Source organism: Rousettus aegyptiacus, unplaced genomic scaffold, assembly GCF_014176215.1.
Source record: "Rousettus aegyptiacus isolate mRouAeg1 unplaced genomic scaffold, mRouAeg1.p scaffold_m13_p_17, whole genome shotgun sequence".
In the NCBI taxonomy this organism is placed as follows: Eukaryota; Metazoa; Chordata; class Mammalia; order Chiroptera; family Pteropodidae; genus Rousettus; species Rousettus aegyptiacus.
Genome location: NW_023416292.1, coordinates 35368236 through 35388721, shown reverse-complemented (window position 1 = coordinate 35388721; position 20486 = coordinate 35368236). Strand labels below are relative to the sequence as shown.

General features: G+C 39.5%; 1 protein-coding gene across 5 annotated transcripts in view; it reads right to left on the bottom strand.

Moving 5' to 3' along the window:
• The window catches only part of SORT1 (sortilin 1), a 59783-nt gene that overhangs the window by 35629 nt on the left and 3668 nt on the right, over positions 1-20486 (bottom strand). For all 5 annotated transcript variants that reach the window (XM_036235106.1, XM_036235104.1, XM_036235105.1 and 2 more), the window contains exons 2-3: positions 5602-5661; positions 4221-4294 (exon numbers count right to left, since the gene is read on the bottom strand). In XM_036235106.1, coding sequence (XP_036090999.1) covers positions 4221-4294; positions 5602-5661 — 134 coding nt within the window. The remainder of the gene's footprint in view (positions 1-4220; positions 4295-5601; positions 5662-20486) is intronic.

Genomic DNA, 20486 nt, shown 5'->3' with positions numbered 1-20486 from the left:
ATGTATTGATCAACTGATGAAGATGAATGTTGTGATCAGAAGTCTGCAGGATCTTGACCCTGAATTCTCCCTAGGAGTGATGGTTCAGTATTCACTAATTCGGTATTCATGGAGACTATGCAGAACGTAACTATTATGAAGAATGAGAATTGACTGTATTGAGATTTTCAGTTAAAAGATCAACAGGGAGAATGTAGCTTATTAAAATGTGCCAAAAGAATCATAGCCCTGAAACTGCTGCCAGGTAAAATTGGTAGAATTTGAATTTACAGCAAACTGAACTCCCAACACTTTAGTCTCTTTTTTAACCCACTGTCTAAAGCAGTGAAAAGTGAGCCAAGCATATCATTAAAAAATCTATTATACAAGATGCCTTGGAGAAGGTGGTTTACTGTACTTTGCTTCAATATGTTGTATACCTTTAAGTTATCCTTTTTTTAACCTCCAGTAACAACCTGAAAAACTTACATCGACTATGAAATAAACTTTCATGTAAAATCTATTAGAGATTCCTTTATTAATTTCTAAAATTTGAAAAATTCTCAATAGAAAATAAAAATCACAACTAAAATAACCTAGTAGTTTTGTGGTAATTAGGTATAGAATAGTGGTACAGGACAACACTTATATTTTCTTCACTATGTTTATCTTATAAGAGGTCGTAAAAGGAACAAAATATCTTTTAATTGCCAAAAATCAAATTATCATCTTAACTATAGCTAGTTTATTTCCTTTTTAACTTCATATTTGTGAGAGGCAAATGTACTTTACAATCTATTATAAAATTAATATTCCTTTACAGAGAACCAAAATTTATACTTTTCAAACACGACTTCTTTAAATTGAAGATATTAACATATTATTCAATTTTTATCTAATCATTAATTCCTATGAGGCTTTATTATTTACCAAACCTCTCAACAATTCTTTTTCACAACCTAAAGACCAAAGTCTACACTTTCTAACTCAGAACAGGTAACAGAGACAACTTCCTTCTATTCTTGTGAGCCTCCACGCTGTACTTCTCAGAGCAAGTGGCATGTGATCAGCTGCCTTTTATTTGAACTCCTGACTACCTAAGATTTAGTGGAGAATGGTAATCCAATAGATGATACAATCATCAAAGCTATGAAAAACAGAAGAGCCCTCAGAGTGGATTCAACAGCCTTTTATTTTATTTCTCAGCTGGGCAACCTCAACGGTCAGGACTCATATTGATCAAACTTCTCCATCTCTTCCCCATTTCTGAAGCAACACGTGCCTCTTGGCTGTTCAACGATATATGTTCAATAACATGAGTCGCATCAGGCCAGGCCAGATGGAGAAGCAACAGGCATATTTATAGTTTCCACCTAAACTCTGAAAGACTTTTCAATTCATAGCAAGGAGGAAATAATGACATTGGTGAAAACGCACAACAACAACAAATACTGCTGTGCAACATCAGAAAAGGTACCTTAGTAATATGAAACTATACCAGAAACAAATAGGATTGCTCTTTAGTAAAGTGTACATTAGGAGTTTCTCATGGACTAGACAAATATAAAATGAAAAGAGTTGAGTCAGATGGTGGTAGGTATTTAAACAGTAACGCAGTGATGCCGTTTTGTTTTGTTTCTGGCTGTCTTGAAGCGGGCACAAGATTGAAAAGCAAAATGATGGGGGAAAAGTCATAAAAACACATTTCACTCCCCGTGGGTCAGACCTGGGAACGTGTCAGGTCTAATTCTGGCCACATGGTTAAAGAGCAATGCAGAAAATAAAAAGTGAATTCAGACGGCAAGAAGAAAAGTGGCTGAGGCAACAGGTATACAAGATAATTCAGCCTGGAGAAGTGGGAGTTTGTAAATAGCCTTCAAACAAGGTAGAGGTCAATCGGAGAAGAGGTTTTCATTAGCTACTAAAGGGTGAACTGCAATTAGCATCCTCTGTGACACATATACATGTGATATTTATCACAGCAGGATTAATAATACTAACAAAAAACATTAGCTACGATCTAAGTGTCCAAGATAATAATGATTAAGTAAATTCTGTCAACCTAGTAAAAATGATAGGTTACAAGCAGAGGGAATATGGTGTGAGCATTCACCAGTCAGAATGGATACAGGTCATAATGCCAGGTAGTAGTAAAACTAGCATGTTGGCAGGGGTAGGGGTGTGTGTGCACCTGTAGAAGCCATGGAGGCATTTGGGGGCAGACAATCACTTCTTACCAACCGGCACGAAAGGCTTTTCATTTTATAGTTTTCGTTTTAGCGGGTACACAGCAGCGCCAGTACACGCTGGCTGCATGGCTGGCTGGAGGCAAGGCAGTAGCTAACTCCGCCAAGTTCTCACTCCATGCCAGACACTGCGAAACATTCCCCACGACTGCTCTAAGGTGGCCATTATCATCATCTTTCTTTTACAGATGACAAAAAAGACTCAGGAGAGGTGGGGTAAATGACTTGCACAAGTTCATTCTGCTTGCAAATGACAGTGCTGAGATTCAATTCCAGGCCTATTCGCCAAGAAAACCTTGCACCTTTATGCTGTACCATGTTGCTTCCCAAGACTATGTAGCCACATGGTAAAGGGGAAAATCAAGATAACGAACTGTAAATAAATCAAGATTATACTCAATACCAGGGTGAATTTTTTTCCCTTAAAATTTCCAAATGTTTCATAATATGATTGTACTGCTTTTATAATGGGAGAGAAATTAGTAAGAGAAACTGTATCATAAGGAAAAATTTTATGACAGCAAGATTTCTTAAACACTGGAAAGAGTTACTGAAATTACAATTTTTTCCCGGCTTTATTAAAATGTAATAGACAATTAGTAGCTTCTATTTACATTGTAAAATTCAATGAGTTTTTTTTTTCAATTACAGTTGGCATACAGTTTCAGTTGTATAGTATAGTGGTCAGAGATCCATATAACTTGCATGAAATTATAATTTTTAATGTATTTTTCCCTCCCAAACAAGATACTTTTCATCTGTCTGATGGTTAAACTATTGTTCTAATAAGTAAAATCAGCTATAAATTATGGCCCTTTCTAGCACTAGGATTCTACAATACATTGTCTATCCTCATGAAATAAAAAAAATAATATCAGTCCAAAAATTACAGAGAAGCCAAGGCAGTCACTCATTTAATTAGTATGGATTTCCTGCCTACCATGTGTCTGTTGTTTGGCTAGGATGGAGAACACCAACGTAGTCAAAAACCTTGCCTTTGTGGAGTTTACAGCTGTTCCAAGATGGCAAGAGCTGGCAATTAGCCTACCTTTAAACCAACATTACTGTGTTGAATGGCAGAGAGCACTGGCTCCAGGCTGAGGAGCAGCAGGCGAGGACCACACCTACTGGGGAAGGTTGGCTGATCCAGATCAGAACTTTAGTATGGGTTCCCTCCCACCTGGGCCAAGACCAACAGTCAAATAACGAACCCTGAGAAAGCATGATGGCTGCTGGGAGATCCCTTGGCCTTGGGGGTAGTTTCTATGGCATCTACTAGGATGCTACATTTCTTTAGGACTCTTGGGGAAAATGGGGTAGGAAAAAATGATTGAGAAGACAATGAGCGATTTCCAGGAGTCAGCTGGTCTTGAATCTTATGGTTAAGGAAAAGAACCTACTAGTTAACCACGCTGCACCTTTGAGAAGACAATTCTAAAACTTTGTGAACATCAGAGTATAGGTTATGGTTCCAGAACATACGTTCCACCAGTGTGGACACTATAAAGTACTTTGGTAGGTCTGAGCTGAGAACCTCTGTCTGTCTGATCTAGAAACAATCTGTTTGGGGCTCAAAATGTGAGATAAATATATTCACTTAGAAGTACAGTGAGGATTATTACTTCAGGGATATAAAAACCATTTGTGCTCATAATAAATAAAAGATCATTGAATTCCATGCTACCTTCCCACAAATATTCATTTAAATTAACAACTCCCTCCTCCACCCCCGGAATCTTCCTCCACCTTCCTTTACTGTTTTGCCACTCAGTCAGGTCAACTTAATCTCCTCGGAACTAGATTCCTTTTCATATTTCTTCAGGTTGCTAAGCAAATATCAAAAAGTGTGCTGAATGTGACAGTTTGGTGAATATTTAAGATGGCCGGAAGATTTTTTAAACTAATTATTAGACTCCATCATGTCTGGAAAAGTGGGGAACTTATATTCACAATGTGTTACTCGGTCAATCCCCAACCATATGTTATGCATCTCACCTTCGATATAGCTTGGACTGTCCAAAAGTCATAATTACCAGCGGTACATGGAAGGTAGTCAAGACCAGAACGATCTGGAGAGAGATAAAAACATTCGGTCAATAAGAAAGATAGTCTCATTACATGTTTGCCTGTGATGGAATTAAATCGACACCTAAAAAATTGCCAATAGCCCTGCTCTGTCGTAGCTTATATTGTGATATATCAGAAAACCAAGAAGGACCAAGTTACTAGGCTTCAAAGATTCAAGGTCTCAACTCACTTGTTGAAATGGTCCCATCTCCTATACTTGAAGGCAGAGCTAATCAACTACACATTACAATAAAGGAAGGATTTACCCATTTTGTATCCATATTACTGTAAGATATTCTCAGGCAAGAATCTTCTCTTCCTGCTTACAGAGGCTATAACAGTGTGGGTGCTCTAATAGAGGTCACGGTGTCAAATACGTCTCTCCTCCCTGCTGTTAGTTCTCCATGAAATTAATTTCTCAAATAATTTTTTATATAAAAATATACATGAGGAAAAGATTCTGATAGATTAGTACAAAAGGCTAGGGAGCCTCAAAATGTAACAAGAAATTTTGGAGATACTAACTCTCTTAAATGAATGGATAAATCATGGAAATCAGGGCACAACTCAAATTTTAGAAAGAACTGAGACATGCTTACAGAAATTCTACCGGAGCTTAAAAATTAAGTAAGAAATTTATAACTTGCTCTTCTGCACCAGAATTATATTTCTTTGGGCTCCCGACATAGCCCTCATGCGCCTCAGTGATATGATACACACATCACATGAAAATTAGAGAGTATGAGCTGTGTTCAGGCAGGACAATAACAGAGCCAGCGAATGCCAAGCCCTGATTCAAGACCTGAGGCTGATGCATCTTCATCTCCATATTAGCAGGGATGAGGAGTTGAGTGACTCTCCTTCCATCCCCTTAATCCTGGCAGCACCTACTGAGTCATACAGGAAGCGACAACAGATGAGACATGAGCCCATGGGTGCCACAGTCCTTTAACACTGTGGGAAAGGACACAGGACCAATACAATTTGGAGGGAAAATGCCAAGATGCGCAATGTGCAGTATTCCACTTCTCCACAGGGATTTGCCCAAGTATTGTGAGGCTCCCTTCTCAGCATGTAGCACTTTCTTTCCTTCCTTCTTCTTGCTCATCTTGATGCAAAGTAGCTACCAAAGGCTCGAACAGTACCTATCTTCCTATTTTGGAAGAAAGTGGTCACTGGAAAACCTAAATGACCACAGCTTCTTGAAAGCCTGTCCCGCAAACATGCATTTCTGTGACTGAGCTTAAACGTCCCAAATCTATATCTTCTTCTTGCTAGGCTGAATTCACAGCCTCAAAATATTACTTACCCCAGTGCTATCTCCAACCCAGGACAAGGATACTGAGCCACTGAGATCATCAAACACATGCTATAAGGGGAAAAAAAAAATCATTTAGAAATGACACCTCTCCTTCAATCTTTGACTTCCTTAAATAATTCAGAAGACTATTATTTTTTCGAAGTAATTAAGTTTATAATGATAAGGGGATATGGATTCCCAGAACAATATTATTTGAGAGAGACAAGATTTAACTACTTAACTTGAATTACAAACAACTTGGAAATTTTAATTCTCTCTCATACAAAGTAAGCCAAGCAGATGAGTTTTCTTCACTGCACCAGATGGGGAGATGGGACATTCTAATTGCTTTCTCCAACAGAACTAAATATAAAGATGGAGAAAGTATTCTTAGGCTGCTTTAAAACAAGAGATCACAGCCCACATTGACAGATATAATTGTAACCCAATCGGCATAATTTAAATTTTTCTAGGCGGCCTACATAGTATAGCTGAATAGTTAATAGCTGGATTCCTTTTGCTTCTAGGCTAACTCACTCAAAATGACAAGGGACAGAAGCAAGAGCAAATGCCCTTGTTTCACCTTTTTAAATAATAATAATTAATGATAATAATAAACCTTAGGAGAGTTGTAGTGAGAGTGAGGAGAAAAAGAGGGAAAGCTGGTGTATTATATCCAAAATATGGTATGCATGCTGAAAGGTAGTTTTAATAATCATTGTAGGTGCTTTTGGGTTTTGGTCTTCCAATACTTTATTTATAAACTACTTATATTTATAGTATAGATCCGTTATAGTAAATGCAGACAATACTAGGGAGGCATAATGAAGAAAATATAAGTCACTCATAATCCTATCAAACAGAGATATTCAAAGTTAACACTGTATGTATAATCTTCTAGTCTCTATCGTTTTTAACTGATAAAGAAATAATTCCAAAAAGGCCATACTGGCACTTGGTAAAAATTTCCGACCATACGGAAATGTACACGGACAAAGTGAAGATCCTTCCTCTCCTCCTGCCACTCGCCCCACCACTCCAAGCCCCGCTCCCCAGAGGGGTTAATAGTTTAGTAAACAGTTCTAAGTGTTGACAGTTATGCTTTTCTCTTCTTAAGACTTACATCTTATTAAGATTTTTAAAACCTTAAACTTGCCATGCCTCTCCAAATATAAATAGTTCCTTAGAAGCAGAGGATAAAATTTTATACTTCTTGGTTTTCGCTGTGCCTAACACGATACTTTGCAACTCAATAAACATCTGTTGAAAATGGTTATACATCCTTCCCAAACCACAAACTCGATCTCAAAATAGAACATGTCTATAAATGGTGGGATGCCAGCTGCTTGGTCACTCAAGCCACCAACCCCAACAGAGATGTTTGAAGGAAAAGAACTCAAAACACTAACTGTTTTGCTTATCTTCTAATTTTCTTTTGTGGTCTTCCTGAATGGGCCTCTGAATTCACCTATTTCTTCTCTGGACTGTAAGTACCTCTGACATTAGAGGGAATCCCTTGTACAATCTCCGTTAATTGTACAATCAGCGCCTCACGAAGGGCTTGCTCAGTAAATGCTGGTTAACTATCAAATGCTCCGGCAGAGCTTCTCACAGCCTCTGCAGGACAGAAAGGCTATTCATACGTGCAAGCTGGCCTAGCATCTGAGAAAAAGTAGTGCTGCTAGAGACATCTGGAACCAGAAGCTTAAGAACTGACACAGCAGTGTGTCTTGTAAGATATTCCACACAGAGCAAGACGGCATGTTCTCTTGAGTAAGGATACAGTGTCTGAAATTACATCAATGAGTTCCTTTAGAAGAAGAAATATCCGGAGCTACCACAAGTACTGGGTAGACCACACAGGCTAAGAGCCATCTAAACACAGGCTATCTTTCCAAGGAAGGTTCTGGTCACAGCAACTGAATAGGATAAAAAGAAAAATTCCACAACTGGAGTTCTGACTATCTCGATCAGGCCACAATATAGTTCATCTTGAGCCAATCAGGACGTGCGGCTTTCACTTCTGAAGCAATGCTCTACACACCTGGCCCAGTCAGAGCACACTGGCATTACTCACTGTTTCCTTTTACCCCGTCACGGAAGGGGGAGGATTATAAGATGTTACTAGCAACCCACAGCTTCTAAACAACTCAAAGGCTTGGTGACCTCATTCATCACCCAGAGGGTTCCTTTGGGAATGTAAGCCAGAGTTATCAACTGTAACTGTGGCCTTCTGCTACTCTTGACCCTCCCTCCGTTCCCTTCCCAATAGCCAATTAAAATTTACTTTTGAAAATAAACAAACTCATCCACTTACAGCAAATGTAGCTAGCTGATTCTTTATATTTCAATGTTTAACATTCCTATACTGGTATAAGTGAAATAGAAAACTGAAATCAGATCTAACAGACCAAAGCTCAAGTATGAAGAAAAGGTCATATGGAAAGGAGACAAATCCAGGAGAGCTGGAGGACTGAAAGCACAGACCCAGCCCTGCTCCTTCAATGAGAGAAGGATTACAGACGTCCAGAAAAGGGTGGCCAACCTGGTCATGGTCAGGAGACAGAATTCACAAGTGTCAACAAAAGGCCATCAATTCTAATGCTTAATTATTTATCATATTTAACACAATGTACAGGTCACTCTACATTGTGGCAGCATCTTAGATATTTCGAAATACATATTACTTTTAATTATAGCAACAAGAACATTGACTGTCTCCCTCACTAGACCGGAAGCCTATCCAGTGCAGAGACCAAGCCTATTCATTTTAGCAACTAACATATAATATACTACATGGAAGGCACTCAGTAAATAGTAAATTCATTTTCTTTAAGAACTTGTGAAGCTCTGAAAAGGAAGATGATGAAGTGAAAAGGTAAAGCCAGACCCTCTTAACTTCCCCATGGCAGGACTGAGTATGAAATGTAAAACGTTCTATACTGAGAGGACTTCTGCTTCTGGCCAAGATGGAATAACAGAGATCAGATTTCTCTTCCCACCTGAAACAACTATAAAAAGTACAAAAATATATAAAACGATAGTTTTCAAAACTTTGGATTTCAGTCAATGAAGGACAATAGTCCCTGAGAGACAGAAAACAAACAGGGGCCTGCATCTGTCCTAGCTTACCATCTGGGGAGAAATACCATGCCGCAGTGTAGGGCAGGGGAACTTAGCCAGAGCCCAGAGTCTCCCTCAGTTGGAGAGATGAGCTTGTAGTCTGGGGAGGCCACCGAGGCTGTAGGTACCATCGACTCCATCCACATAGTCAAAATTTGGAAAAGATGCCCTGAACACACCAAAGTGTTTAAAGGCACTGGCCAGGAGTAGACTAAACAGAAGAGACATTCAAGTATTTGAGTATGAAGAAATAAAGGTCTGCATACTGAGATTTACGCAGGGCTTGCAGAGGTGGGAGCACACAGAAGCAATAGCAAGTTGGTGGTGGAAGGCAGCTCGGCAGAACAAACATGTAGGTATATGCGAGCATTCTGAAAGTTGTCAAAGGGCAACACATAAAATATGTTAATATCACCAACTAGTCAAGTGCTGAGTATACAGTAGATGCTATTAAGTACTCATTAAATAAGAACTTCAAAATCAGGATAAACAAAGTTAAGGTGGGAATCGAAAGAAAATAACAGAAAAGGAAATGCGTGTGAGAAGAAAAGTGCTTTTGCTTGAAATACCCAAAGAAAGCTGAGACAAGGCCACAGGATCATTTTCTTAAACAGGCATGGTGTCCGGCAGCATATACAGTTTAACACAATTAACCAATAAGTTATGGTTCAATTGTTCTAATCAAGGCAAATAAAACGAATAAAAGAAATACGAGTGGAGGACAAAACTTGTGGCTACCAAAAAACAAACAAACAAACAAACAAACAAAAACTGGAAGGCAGAATAACCCCTACAATATTAAAATACTGAACACATAAAAATGTTAAAAAACTGAACACAGACAAACATTTGGGAGTAAGAAGCATGAATGTCTACCTTAAGCACTGTTACAAAAATGATGTTATGTGTTAGCTGTATACATGACAGCTGAAATGGAGAAGGTGGCGGGAGGCGGGGGGTGGGGGGTGGGATTTGAAGCATGTTTTATTTCTGGGGAACAGGACCTGTGTCCCTCCAACGTAATATGCATAAGAGGTAGATTATTTAGCACAGAGAGAACATAATGTGGCCACTACATACTGCTAAGCAGACAGCCAAATGTATGATCTAGAAGCATGTCACAATTAAGGGAAACTATGTAAATATGCTGTTTGTGTAATTAACAATCCAAAGGCCAGTATCCAGAGGGGCTACAGAGTAAATACAGTAATTCAGATTACTTAATTATACCCTAGGGTAGGAAGCTCAGAATCGGGAAGTTTAAAACTACGGAGTTACTACAAGATTATTGACTATATTCCCTATGCTGTACTTCACATCCCCATGACTGCTTTGTAACCATCAGTTTGTACTTCTTACTCTCTTCACCTTTTTCACCCAGCCCTGCAATCATCCTCCCATATGCCAGGTGGGTACTAGACTAATCAAGGGATCACTTCGTAAATTATAAGAATTCTAACCACTAAGCTGTATACTTGAAACCATTATAAAAATAATATTTAATACTGAGCTCTAATTAAAAAGTAAAAGTAATTAAACAAACAAAAAAACTATTTAAAATGTCACTAGATCTATCAGGAGTGGGTGAGCATGAAACTGTGACCACATCTAGAGAGAGAGATATTAATCCCCTAGCACAGTTACTGGTGCAGGAATAGACAAGCCAGATCAATGGAGCTAAACAAAGTCCAAGACTGGACCAGGTTCCTTTAGTGTATGATAAAGTTAGCATGCAAGTTAGTGGTGAAAGAGTTAGGAAAAACTAGCTATTTGGAAAACATAAAAAGCTGAATTCCTAAATCCCTTCTTACTCCCACTCCCAAATAAATTCCACATAGAGCAAAGATTTAAATATAAAAAGTTAAATCATAAAAATCCTAGACATATGAGTGGATATTTTTATAATCTTAGCACAGGAAGACTTATAGAAAATGATGCAAAAACCAGAACCCATAATATAATACAGGAATTACTTTAACTATGTAAGAAAATTTTAATGGCAAAATACCAAAGAGAAAGTTGGAGGAGGGGGGGAACTGGGAAAATTATTTGCAATGTGACAAAGGGTTAATTTAGAAAGAGTTTTCAAATCAATAAGATAAAGGCAAAAATTCTCAAAATAGGCGGATAAACGATTCACAAAAGGACACAGAAATAGCCAATAACATATGAAGAGCTATTTAATCTCACTAGTAATTAAAAGAAAACCAAAGAAAAATAACGTGACAGACACTTTCCACCTTTCAGAAAAGTATAATTACAAACTGTATAGTGAGGGTGGTGACCAGAGAACCCCTATCTTCACTGTGGGTGGAAATACATGAACTGCTAACTTTTCTGGAGAGCTATTTGGTGATGCAAATCAGAACTGAAAATGTCCACACCGCGTGACCCAGCAATGCCACTCTTAGGAATTTATCGTAAAGGAATAATTATACATTTTTACAAACGATGTTATGCGCCTGGATGTTTATTGCAACTAACAACTGTTGAGCACATTCTGGAGGCCACTGTGGATCCTGAGAAAAAAGATACCCACAAAGAAGGACTCTTGGTGGCTAACTGGGCTCAAATTTAAAAACAGAGCCTAGCAGCCTTTTCTAGACAGGGACCTCTCATGCAAACCACACTTCAGGAAGGAGCCTACACTGAACTGCTTGCCTGCACTGTCTTCCTGCCATATGAGCAGACCTTTATAAAGGAGTTCCTAGAATTGTATTTCAACCAATAAGGCTGAAGTTTTCCCCCTGTCCAGTCAGAGCTGAGCAGGCATATCCCAGCAGCCCCTTCATGGACTGTTCCGAGTGGCTCCATTCTAACCAATCAGGACAGTGCCTTTTGGACCAATTAAACTGTGAAGATTTGGATGGACCAATGAGGGACCAAGAGCAGAGCCCTCTCTATGTAAGTCAGCTTCCCTCTGGCTCAGGGAGCACACTTTTCACCTAAGATAGAAGACTGCCTTTCTGTGGCTGGAACTTGAACACCCGAGAAATCTCACCAGAGTAGAGCCAGGTAGAGCAGATTCAAGCAGAGAAGAGTGGCTGAGCGCAGGGCTGCCTCACAGCTGGGTTGTTTCATAACTGAGCTGTAACACTATTCACCTGTTCTCACAGCCATGCCACATCACAGACTGAGCTGTTTCGCAATGAAGTTTCCTTCTTTACCACACCGCAAATGGGATTCCCCATGGTGTTGCATTGGCACAAATGACCATTGGATGCACCATCTACTACACTAAGCATCTTACATAAATTATCATTTAATCTACATGAGATATTACTATATCTATATTCTAGATGAAGAACCAAAACTGTTAAATAAATTATGTTAAGCAAAAAAAAATATATCCCATGCTACTGAAAATTTTTCAGGTATTTACTGACATTGAAAGATATTCATAACATGTTGAGTAAAAGGTTAAGAATAGCATATAAAATTGTGGGTTTATTATAGTTAAAAAAAATCTGAAAGGATGTTCTCCAAAATATTAACAGTAACTGTCTCTAAGTGGTAGGATGTATGGTGATGCTCTTTATAGTTTTTTTGGATTGACCAAATTACTCCTTACCCCACCTCCAATTAGCAGGAATCACTTTAAAAAAAACAATATAATTTATTTTTATTTTGAAAAAAAGGATATAGGAAAGGGGAGTATAAGAAGTCCAGACAGACCATGTCCGCTTATTCTTACGTCACGCTGGCTGACAGACGTCACAGAAAGTTAGAGAGCCTCTCGACCCTAAACTACACTCACACGGTGGGCTTGATTTAATTTAAGGCAGACTTCTTAATGCCACATCCTAATGTCATTGTTTACTGACATACTGACCTTTTCGGAGCCACGTTCATGTTGAACAGGGATTTCTAGTAGAGCTGGGATTTCTAGTGTCCCAGATGTCACTGACGACCACTTACTGCCCTGAGTAGGGGAGCTCTGGACAGCAGGGAGTCACTGCCTGGTGTTTATAACCAAATTGGTTTTAAGGGACTCATTATGTTAGAAAGTAGGGGACAGCTTGTACTGCCTCCTTTGAAATACATCCACCTTGATAGCTGCTGATGCAGGACTCATCAAAGAGTTTACTGCCTACCACTTTAAAGCCTGAGGGCCACAAATTTTATAGACCATGAACTAACACAGATGTCCGTTTCTGTGGTCATGTGGCTAATCCCTCGTTCCACCTAGAAAAAGAGAAGGGCCACAAAACACAACATTCTTCATGGAAATAACTTTGTCTTCACATCTAATTAAACCAGAAGCCTAGTTAAATTACTGTTACTACAGCTTGGAGAACTAGAAGTCGGTCCCAAGAGTCACTGTGGCTTGGGGAAAAAAAACTTGGTAATGAGAAACTTCTGCCCATCTTTAGTTACACACCTGATCAAAAGTAAAATGCTGAAAGAACTGGCACAACCAGGCGTGGGTCGTTTCATATGGCAGTCCCCAGTTTAAAAGACGTTTGCAGAAGACCTGACCGTCACGCCATTAACAACCACCTCTCTGGCAAATAAACAAGGGAGTGAATTCATGGATGCCAACCTTCACACACATTCCTGCTTCTGACAAACACGTGGGAGTGCCTACCACGTGCCAGACCCTGTTTGGGGCACCGGAGAATCAGCAGTGATAATACGTGTCCTGTGCTCATGGAGCTTATACCCTATAAACATGCTTCTCACAGAAGTCTAAAAATGAAGGCTAAACATACCAGACATTTAATCTATAGAAGATAGCCCATCAGAGGGAAAATTAAACTACGAAAGGGTACTAAAGCCTAGTCCAGCAACTAACCGGTTGGTGAAGTAGGCACAAGCATTTTCTCTTGGGAATCTAGGTTTCCTTAAGAGTAAACCTGAATTATGCTCCTCCACGCACTGGAATAATACAAATCGAATGAAGTAACATATAAGGGCAAGGCACTGGTGATCCCATAAAGGCTAGAAATTTAAGATTTAGGTTTCCAAACCCCAACTAGGGAACATAGGGATAGACAGGACAAAGCAATGCGCAAGAAAGGTCCGGAACACAGCCTGGGCGATGCTCCTGCAGGCAGGAAGAAAGTCTTACCAGAATACAGTTTTGTTAAGTATGGCACTGCTAGGATCATAAAAACATGAGCCAAAAATAAGATCACAAATGTTCTAGTTCTCACAGAGTCTATTCTTAGAAATGAAAAAGCTAAACATAAAAATATTATACAAGTTTTCAAACCTATTCAATTATTCAGAGTTTCCTGCGAGACAGGAGATACAGAGGCGAGCACTGGACTAACAGTCAACCTAAATTTTGTTTCCAGTTCTACCTAAAGCCTTGGGAACTTGAGCAGCTCAAACTAACTTCACTGCCAAGGCCAGGCGGCTGGAACAACATTTCTAGTCCCTATAAGCTTTAAAATTCTATGACTCATCAATAATTTAACCTCTCAGTTTGCTTTTCCACTGCTCTGTCTTCATTTAAAAAAAAAAAATCTGCTCCCTGCTCAACAACACTCGTCTTAAAAGCAGAGAACAGCCACCTCCATTATCTAGAAGCTTAGAAACCTCAACAACCTGGACACTTGGTGAAAGGAAGCACAGGAGACCACTGATGCTACCATCCATGCAATAAAAACCTATGCTTTGGACCCCTAAGAGAAACTTGCAGACCACCCCTCTACATCAATTTGTTGAGCCTGTCAGAATTGCCTAAATCTGTTTCCTTAGCTTACAGAAGAAGCAAATCAAATTTGGAGATAGTGTATCTACAGACAGGGACAGCAGCGAGAAGGAAAGGATGTTACAAGGGGACTATGATTTCTTCAGGAAAAAAGTAAACTTCGACAAGAAGACAACGGCACAAGCCTTCTAAATCTGGGCTGCTTAAAATGGGAGAAACTAGCCCCACGGATCTCAACAGCCCTTAAGGGCATTAATGCCATTAATGTGAGTCGTATTACAGCATAATGTAACCTCTTCTGGTTCAGGGTCATATGGTTAACTAAGGCAGAGAAGTATTTTAGAAATTTTTCCATTAAAACAAAAACAAAATCTTTGTCACTTAAAAGGGTAGGCTTAGTTTTTGAAAAATTCACTTTCTTGGGGTAATTCATTCATTTCTAATCATACCCAATAAATGAGCTAAATTTCGAAACTGTTAGCATTTAATTTTTGTATCTTAGTCGCATTTCAGAGAAGAGAAAGTAATGAAGGGATGTGCCCCAGCTGCCAAATGACCAAACCAAAAAGGCTCGCTGCTCACCCAACTGGGTGCAGCGACAAACCCCTCCCTCCCTCTGCCACCGCCACGCTGGCCTCCTTCCAGATCTCTGGGCACATCAGGCTCCTCCCAGCCTAGGCCTTTGAACATGCTGTTCTCTCTGCCTTGGATACTCCTACTGGCAAAAATTCATCTTCAAGTATCAGTTTAAATAATGTCTCAGTAAGTCCTTCCTAATGCCCCAAACTAAAAGGACCTCCATCAATTATTCTCCTGTAGTTATTTCTTTTCTTCTTGGTACTTATCATATTTTTAATTACATATTTGTATAATGTCCATTTTCTCTACAGGCATCTTGTCTGCTGTGTTCCATATCGGTTCCCAGGAGCCAGTACAATGCCTAACATGTGGCAGGTGCTCAATAATCAATTGTTGAATTAAAGAATAATGACAGCAGTATTGAAACTTTACTGAGCACTGCTATCAGGCACCACTGCTACTTTCTAGATGAAGAAGCAGGCTCAGAGAGGTTAAATAACTTGTCCAAAGTTACACAGCTGGTAAGTGGTAGAGCAAGGATTCAGACTCATGTCTGTCTGACTCCAAACTATACACTTAATGACTACCTTTTCTCCAGCACTGTGTGAGGCAAAAGTGGTGAGGCCTCCTAGTCCAAGTGTGGCCTCTACCTTCAAGGAGTTTATAACCTGGGGAATAAATATTTAATAAATGACAGTGAATGCAAGACAGAACACTACAGTTAAGTAAGTGCTGGATTCCTTAGCATGGTTGAATGCAGGAGAGAACAGGGGAAAAAACAGCTAGAAGGGCATTCGGACAGGAGGAATGATCTGAGAACAAAGACGGAAAAGCAACACAACACTCGGCGAATGAAAGAGAATGGTGAGAAGGTCATTTTAGCCGGAGCAAAGGGTTAACGTAGCCAGGAAGTGATGAAATATTAAAGAGATAAGCACGAATAAAAATAATTACGTTAACAATCTGGTCTTCTGTGCTTCCAAGCAAAGTTTTTGAGAAGTACCTACCACATCTCTTTAATATTTCTTAAAACTTCACAGAGGTCAGTAGAGTGCAAAGCTAACTGTGGCTGCTCAGTTAAAGAATGAGGGTGAAACAGTCAAGGTGCTATTTCAGAGCTGTCAATGTAAAACCACAGTCACTAACTCCAATCAAATAACGCTTAATAAAGGAGAGATATAGTTATAAATTATAAGTAGTCTTATGTTTTATAATTGTAAGGCTTTTTAAAACTGTGTAAGTAAATAACGTTATATACTTGAAACTATTATAACCAGATGACCAGGTATCTGACGATGGTGAGATTAGTATCTTCTCTGTCCCCCAGAGCTTCAAGAAAGACTTTGGGTAATCTCTCCTTCACCTTTCCCTTTTTGTTAACCCCAAGTCCAAGGACATGAGTAAGAGATATATCTTAATCCAGATCTGGTTCCTATGAATCCCCATAATAATTCTCTGAGAATATGCTATGGAAAAGAAATATAAGCATATACACAATTATGTGAGCATCTACCTGGTAATGCATCAGAAGCTTTATGAAGAGAATCACCAAAAGGTGACCTCGGGAAAGGAAAATACACACTGAATCTCACAGTCTCGTTTAATCTTCATAATGACCCTAGCAGGTAAGTATTAGTACATCCATTTTATAGATGAAAAAACTAAGGTTCACTGAGATTAATCCATCCATGGTCACCACTGAAGTGTGAATCCAGGTCCAACCTGAGACCCTGTTCCTTCCTAACCACTGCCTCAAAGAACCATCAATCATATTAACAGTTTAAAATTTTGATGTAATGATGAAGGTTAAAAAAAAAAAAAAAAAAGAACAGACTCTTCTTCCATTTCTGCCAGTCTTGACTCACTCTCACTCTCGCCGCCCCCGCCCAAGCCTGTCACCCCACCTGTCAAGTGATAAAACCAAACATATCCAAGTCTCAGCTGTGTCCTTTTATGAGCATGTTCCTCTGGAGTCGGCATTTATCGGGATTATTTGGCTGACAGCTGGCCCTGTTGGACGCAATAACAGACCAACAGGCTTATTAAGAAATCACATAAATCATATGTATATGGTACTTCGGGGTTTTCAAAACGTCTCCTTTTCAAAGTCTCATGATAATGCACCATTTTAAATGATGGGGACCTGAGGCTTAGAAAGCTAACTGAACCCTGCTGAGGGCACTGAGACCTTTAAGGAGAAGACCTCACAACGATATGACTTAAAACTGGAGTCTATAACTGCCTTACCTCTAAAGCGAATGCACCAATTTAAAACGTCGCTGTGAAACACTTGCAAATGTGGCAGCACCATGTTGGGACATGTGTTCTACTCCCAGCTCTTGGCCCACAAGCAAGTCATTTGGCTTCATTAGTGAAAGTAAGAGATCTGACCAGCAAATTAGCCTAACTATGATTCAAACGGTGGAGCACATTATCAGCAAGAGTTCAAGCTTATCCTTGTTCACTACTGTTCAGAAAAGTCTGTTCAGGGGCTTCACTGTCTTATAGCTCTGGGTTTCTCATACCTCAGCTCACATACTCTTTCAACAAGACCAAGATGTTCAGAAGTGTTCCTTGGAACGCTTAGCACTTCCAGCGTAAAAGATGGCTGCCCTGCTCTCGGTTCTGTTCTCCTATTGGACATACTCTTCCAAGACCACAGTAATGGTCAACTTCTTAAAAGATAACTCTTCTTGGCTCCCCATTTCCAACTCTGGTTTCTCCAGCTCTAGCCTCACGTCTAGCACTATCTATTAAAACACTCTCCCCAGTAAGTCCTGACAACAAACTCCCCACCTGTACCACCCTCTCTTCCTATCCCCTCCACCCAAAGAGCTAACTTTTTTTTTTACCTCTCTGTACGCCTTCCTGGAAACTTTACTTCTTCGTCATACTCCTTATCAACCACTTCTCCCCAACAGAGACCTTCCATTGACCTTGCCTGAGCATGTCTTGGATTTCTCTACCTCCATGCCTTTACAGATCTCCCTAAGAAATTACCTCCATGCTTTGATTCTCTCTTCACACCGAGGCCTTCCCAAACCACATTACAGTGGTCATGCCTGCTTCAAAAATTCTTCCAAACTGTCAGCAAGCCATCTCTGAACACCCAAATCCTTACGGTGGCACCGCTGCAGGTATCTTTAACGTTTAACTTCGCTTATCACAGGCCTGGACTCCATTACTTGTAATTTAGTACGTGTTTCAATAAATGACAATACTTTACATTTAACAAACTATTTTGGCAAAACTTCTCATTTACCCCTTCAAATAATCTCAAAACTGCTTCTCTAGTTAAAAAAATAAAAATAAATCTATGAAAGTCGGAGAAGTTGAGTAAGTGTCCATGATCACAAAGCTATGAAGCGGCAGAGCCAGGCCTCAGCTGGTCGTTGAGCTATCTCCTGAGTTTTGTACACATCATGTCTATGATTTGAATTCCTTTGACAAATAGTAGGTACCAGATAAAAACCTGAACTACCCTGTCTTGAAAGCACTAAATTAAAATTTTCCTTCCCAGTTCAATTTTTCTTGGTTCTTCAAGGTGATCTTACTGTTGCACCAGACTTACAAACTGGCTCAAGTATAATATTGGCACTTAGTTTTTTAGAACATACAGGAAGAACAAAACTCTTAACAAAAGCAAGTATAAGATAGTACTCATAAGCCCTAGAAGGAAAAGAACATACATTTTCTTTTGATGAAAATAAATCAAACTGATGAATCATACATAAGTTCTAACTAGCACAGAGCCGAGTATACTAATGGTAAGCTGACCATCTATTTTCAAACATATAGGCAGCCAGGGAAAAAAAAGCCCCAGTTTTGGAAGAGCACTTGTAGGGAGGAGAAAAAACAAATTTACTGCTATGTATCTATTGCATTTGTTTTTGGACTATCCAAGCTAGTAGCCTTGATTAGCATTAGATTTTTCGGCCAACAAAGAACGACAAAGTACTACCCAAAAAAACAAAAGAATCAAATGTCTTTCATAATTCTATGGAAAAACAAAAACAAAAAAAAACCTCTTGCTATCTTTAAGAACACTCATATTTCATTGAAGTAAGCTCTGGAGGTGGTCACAAATTACCCCCAGATGTGCAATGGTCAAGTTCAACTGGGAAGCAGAACAGCCTCAGTTTGCTTCTAAATTTGGAATCAACCAATAAACATAGTGATCACAACCTCTGGCCTCCTCTTCTCCCTTATGAATCACATAATTATTTTAGACATTTTAAATCTAGTCCAAAACTTCTCATGTTGTAGATGAAGAACTGAGGGCCAGGTACTAAAATGCAAAACAGAAAATAAATTACATTCACAGAACACTTTTTCAGCAAACCACCACCAGCTCGGAATGGAAGATTTTGTTTTTTCTATGGTTTCCTGAGACTAGGGTTGAGGGTAGAAAGGGAAAAACGGCCTCAACCTTTTTTTGGGGGAAAGGGGCATGGGGCGGGGGCAGGGGACCCTGATTTATCTAATAACCTCCTTAGGTTTGAAGGGTCTGTGATGAGGGTTCATTCAACACAGGTAGCTCAAAGACACATATCACTAACCCAGCTTTGTAGTCACCATTACAACAATAAAAAAACCTGCCTAGAACTGACTGAAATTGACCAGCTTGTTCCTCCAGCCTCATTACTCCCAAAACCCACCTACATACAGATCAGTGAGGCCACAGACAGTGGGAAGAACAAGTTTTCACCAAGCTTTTTAAGAGTAAAAGATGCAACAAAAACTGGTTACAAAGGGATAGAAAAGGAACTGAAATCTCTCAGAAATTTACGAGTGAAGTACCTATTTCACAATACTTTTAGAGCCACTGATTCATAGCCCTTTGCTAGAAAAGCTGTATTTTTAATTACATGTCAAATTTGATGGTTTTGTCTACCTTAATATTAGTTTCTCATCAAATAAAACATCTGAGCATGATTTCTTCAGTCTCAAAACAATTCATTTTCTGTAAAAACAGAACTTGAGGGGTAGGGGTAAATAGGAAGAGAGGAATTAAGGGGAAACGTTACCTTCCTGCTCTGCCCACTAGACTAGGCATTGAGCATTGTCCTGCATGTGAGGATCACACAAGGGGAACAGGCCAACTAGGACAAAGTTGGGGAGCACAGTGTCTGCAGTCACCCACTGAGAATCCAAAGCTTGTTGGCAAGAGTTGATTGGAAATCAGCAGAGTAGAGAAGGAGCTGTTCAGAGCCTCTGTGAACCAGACATGAAAGATCAGAGCATCATAGCAGGATGGAGCCTGTTGTTATCTTATTACAAAAACAGGCATTAGAAATTGACCAGAAGAATAAGCCTTCTTCCCATTATTTCCACACTCAGTAGACTCAGATTTCTAATTAACAATCACTATGCACACAATCAAATATTTGAGTCTGCAGAGAAGTCACCTAATTATTACACTGCGTTCTCTTAGAGCTATTTGTCCTACCTGGCTAGCTTTCCACCCTCACCCCAATCAAACCTCAGAGGACAACTAACCTTTGTCCAGGTAAATATACGTCATCAAATCTGC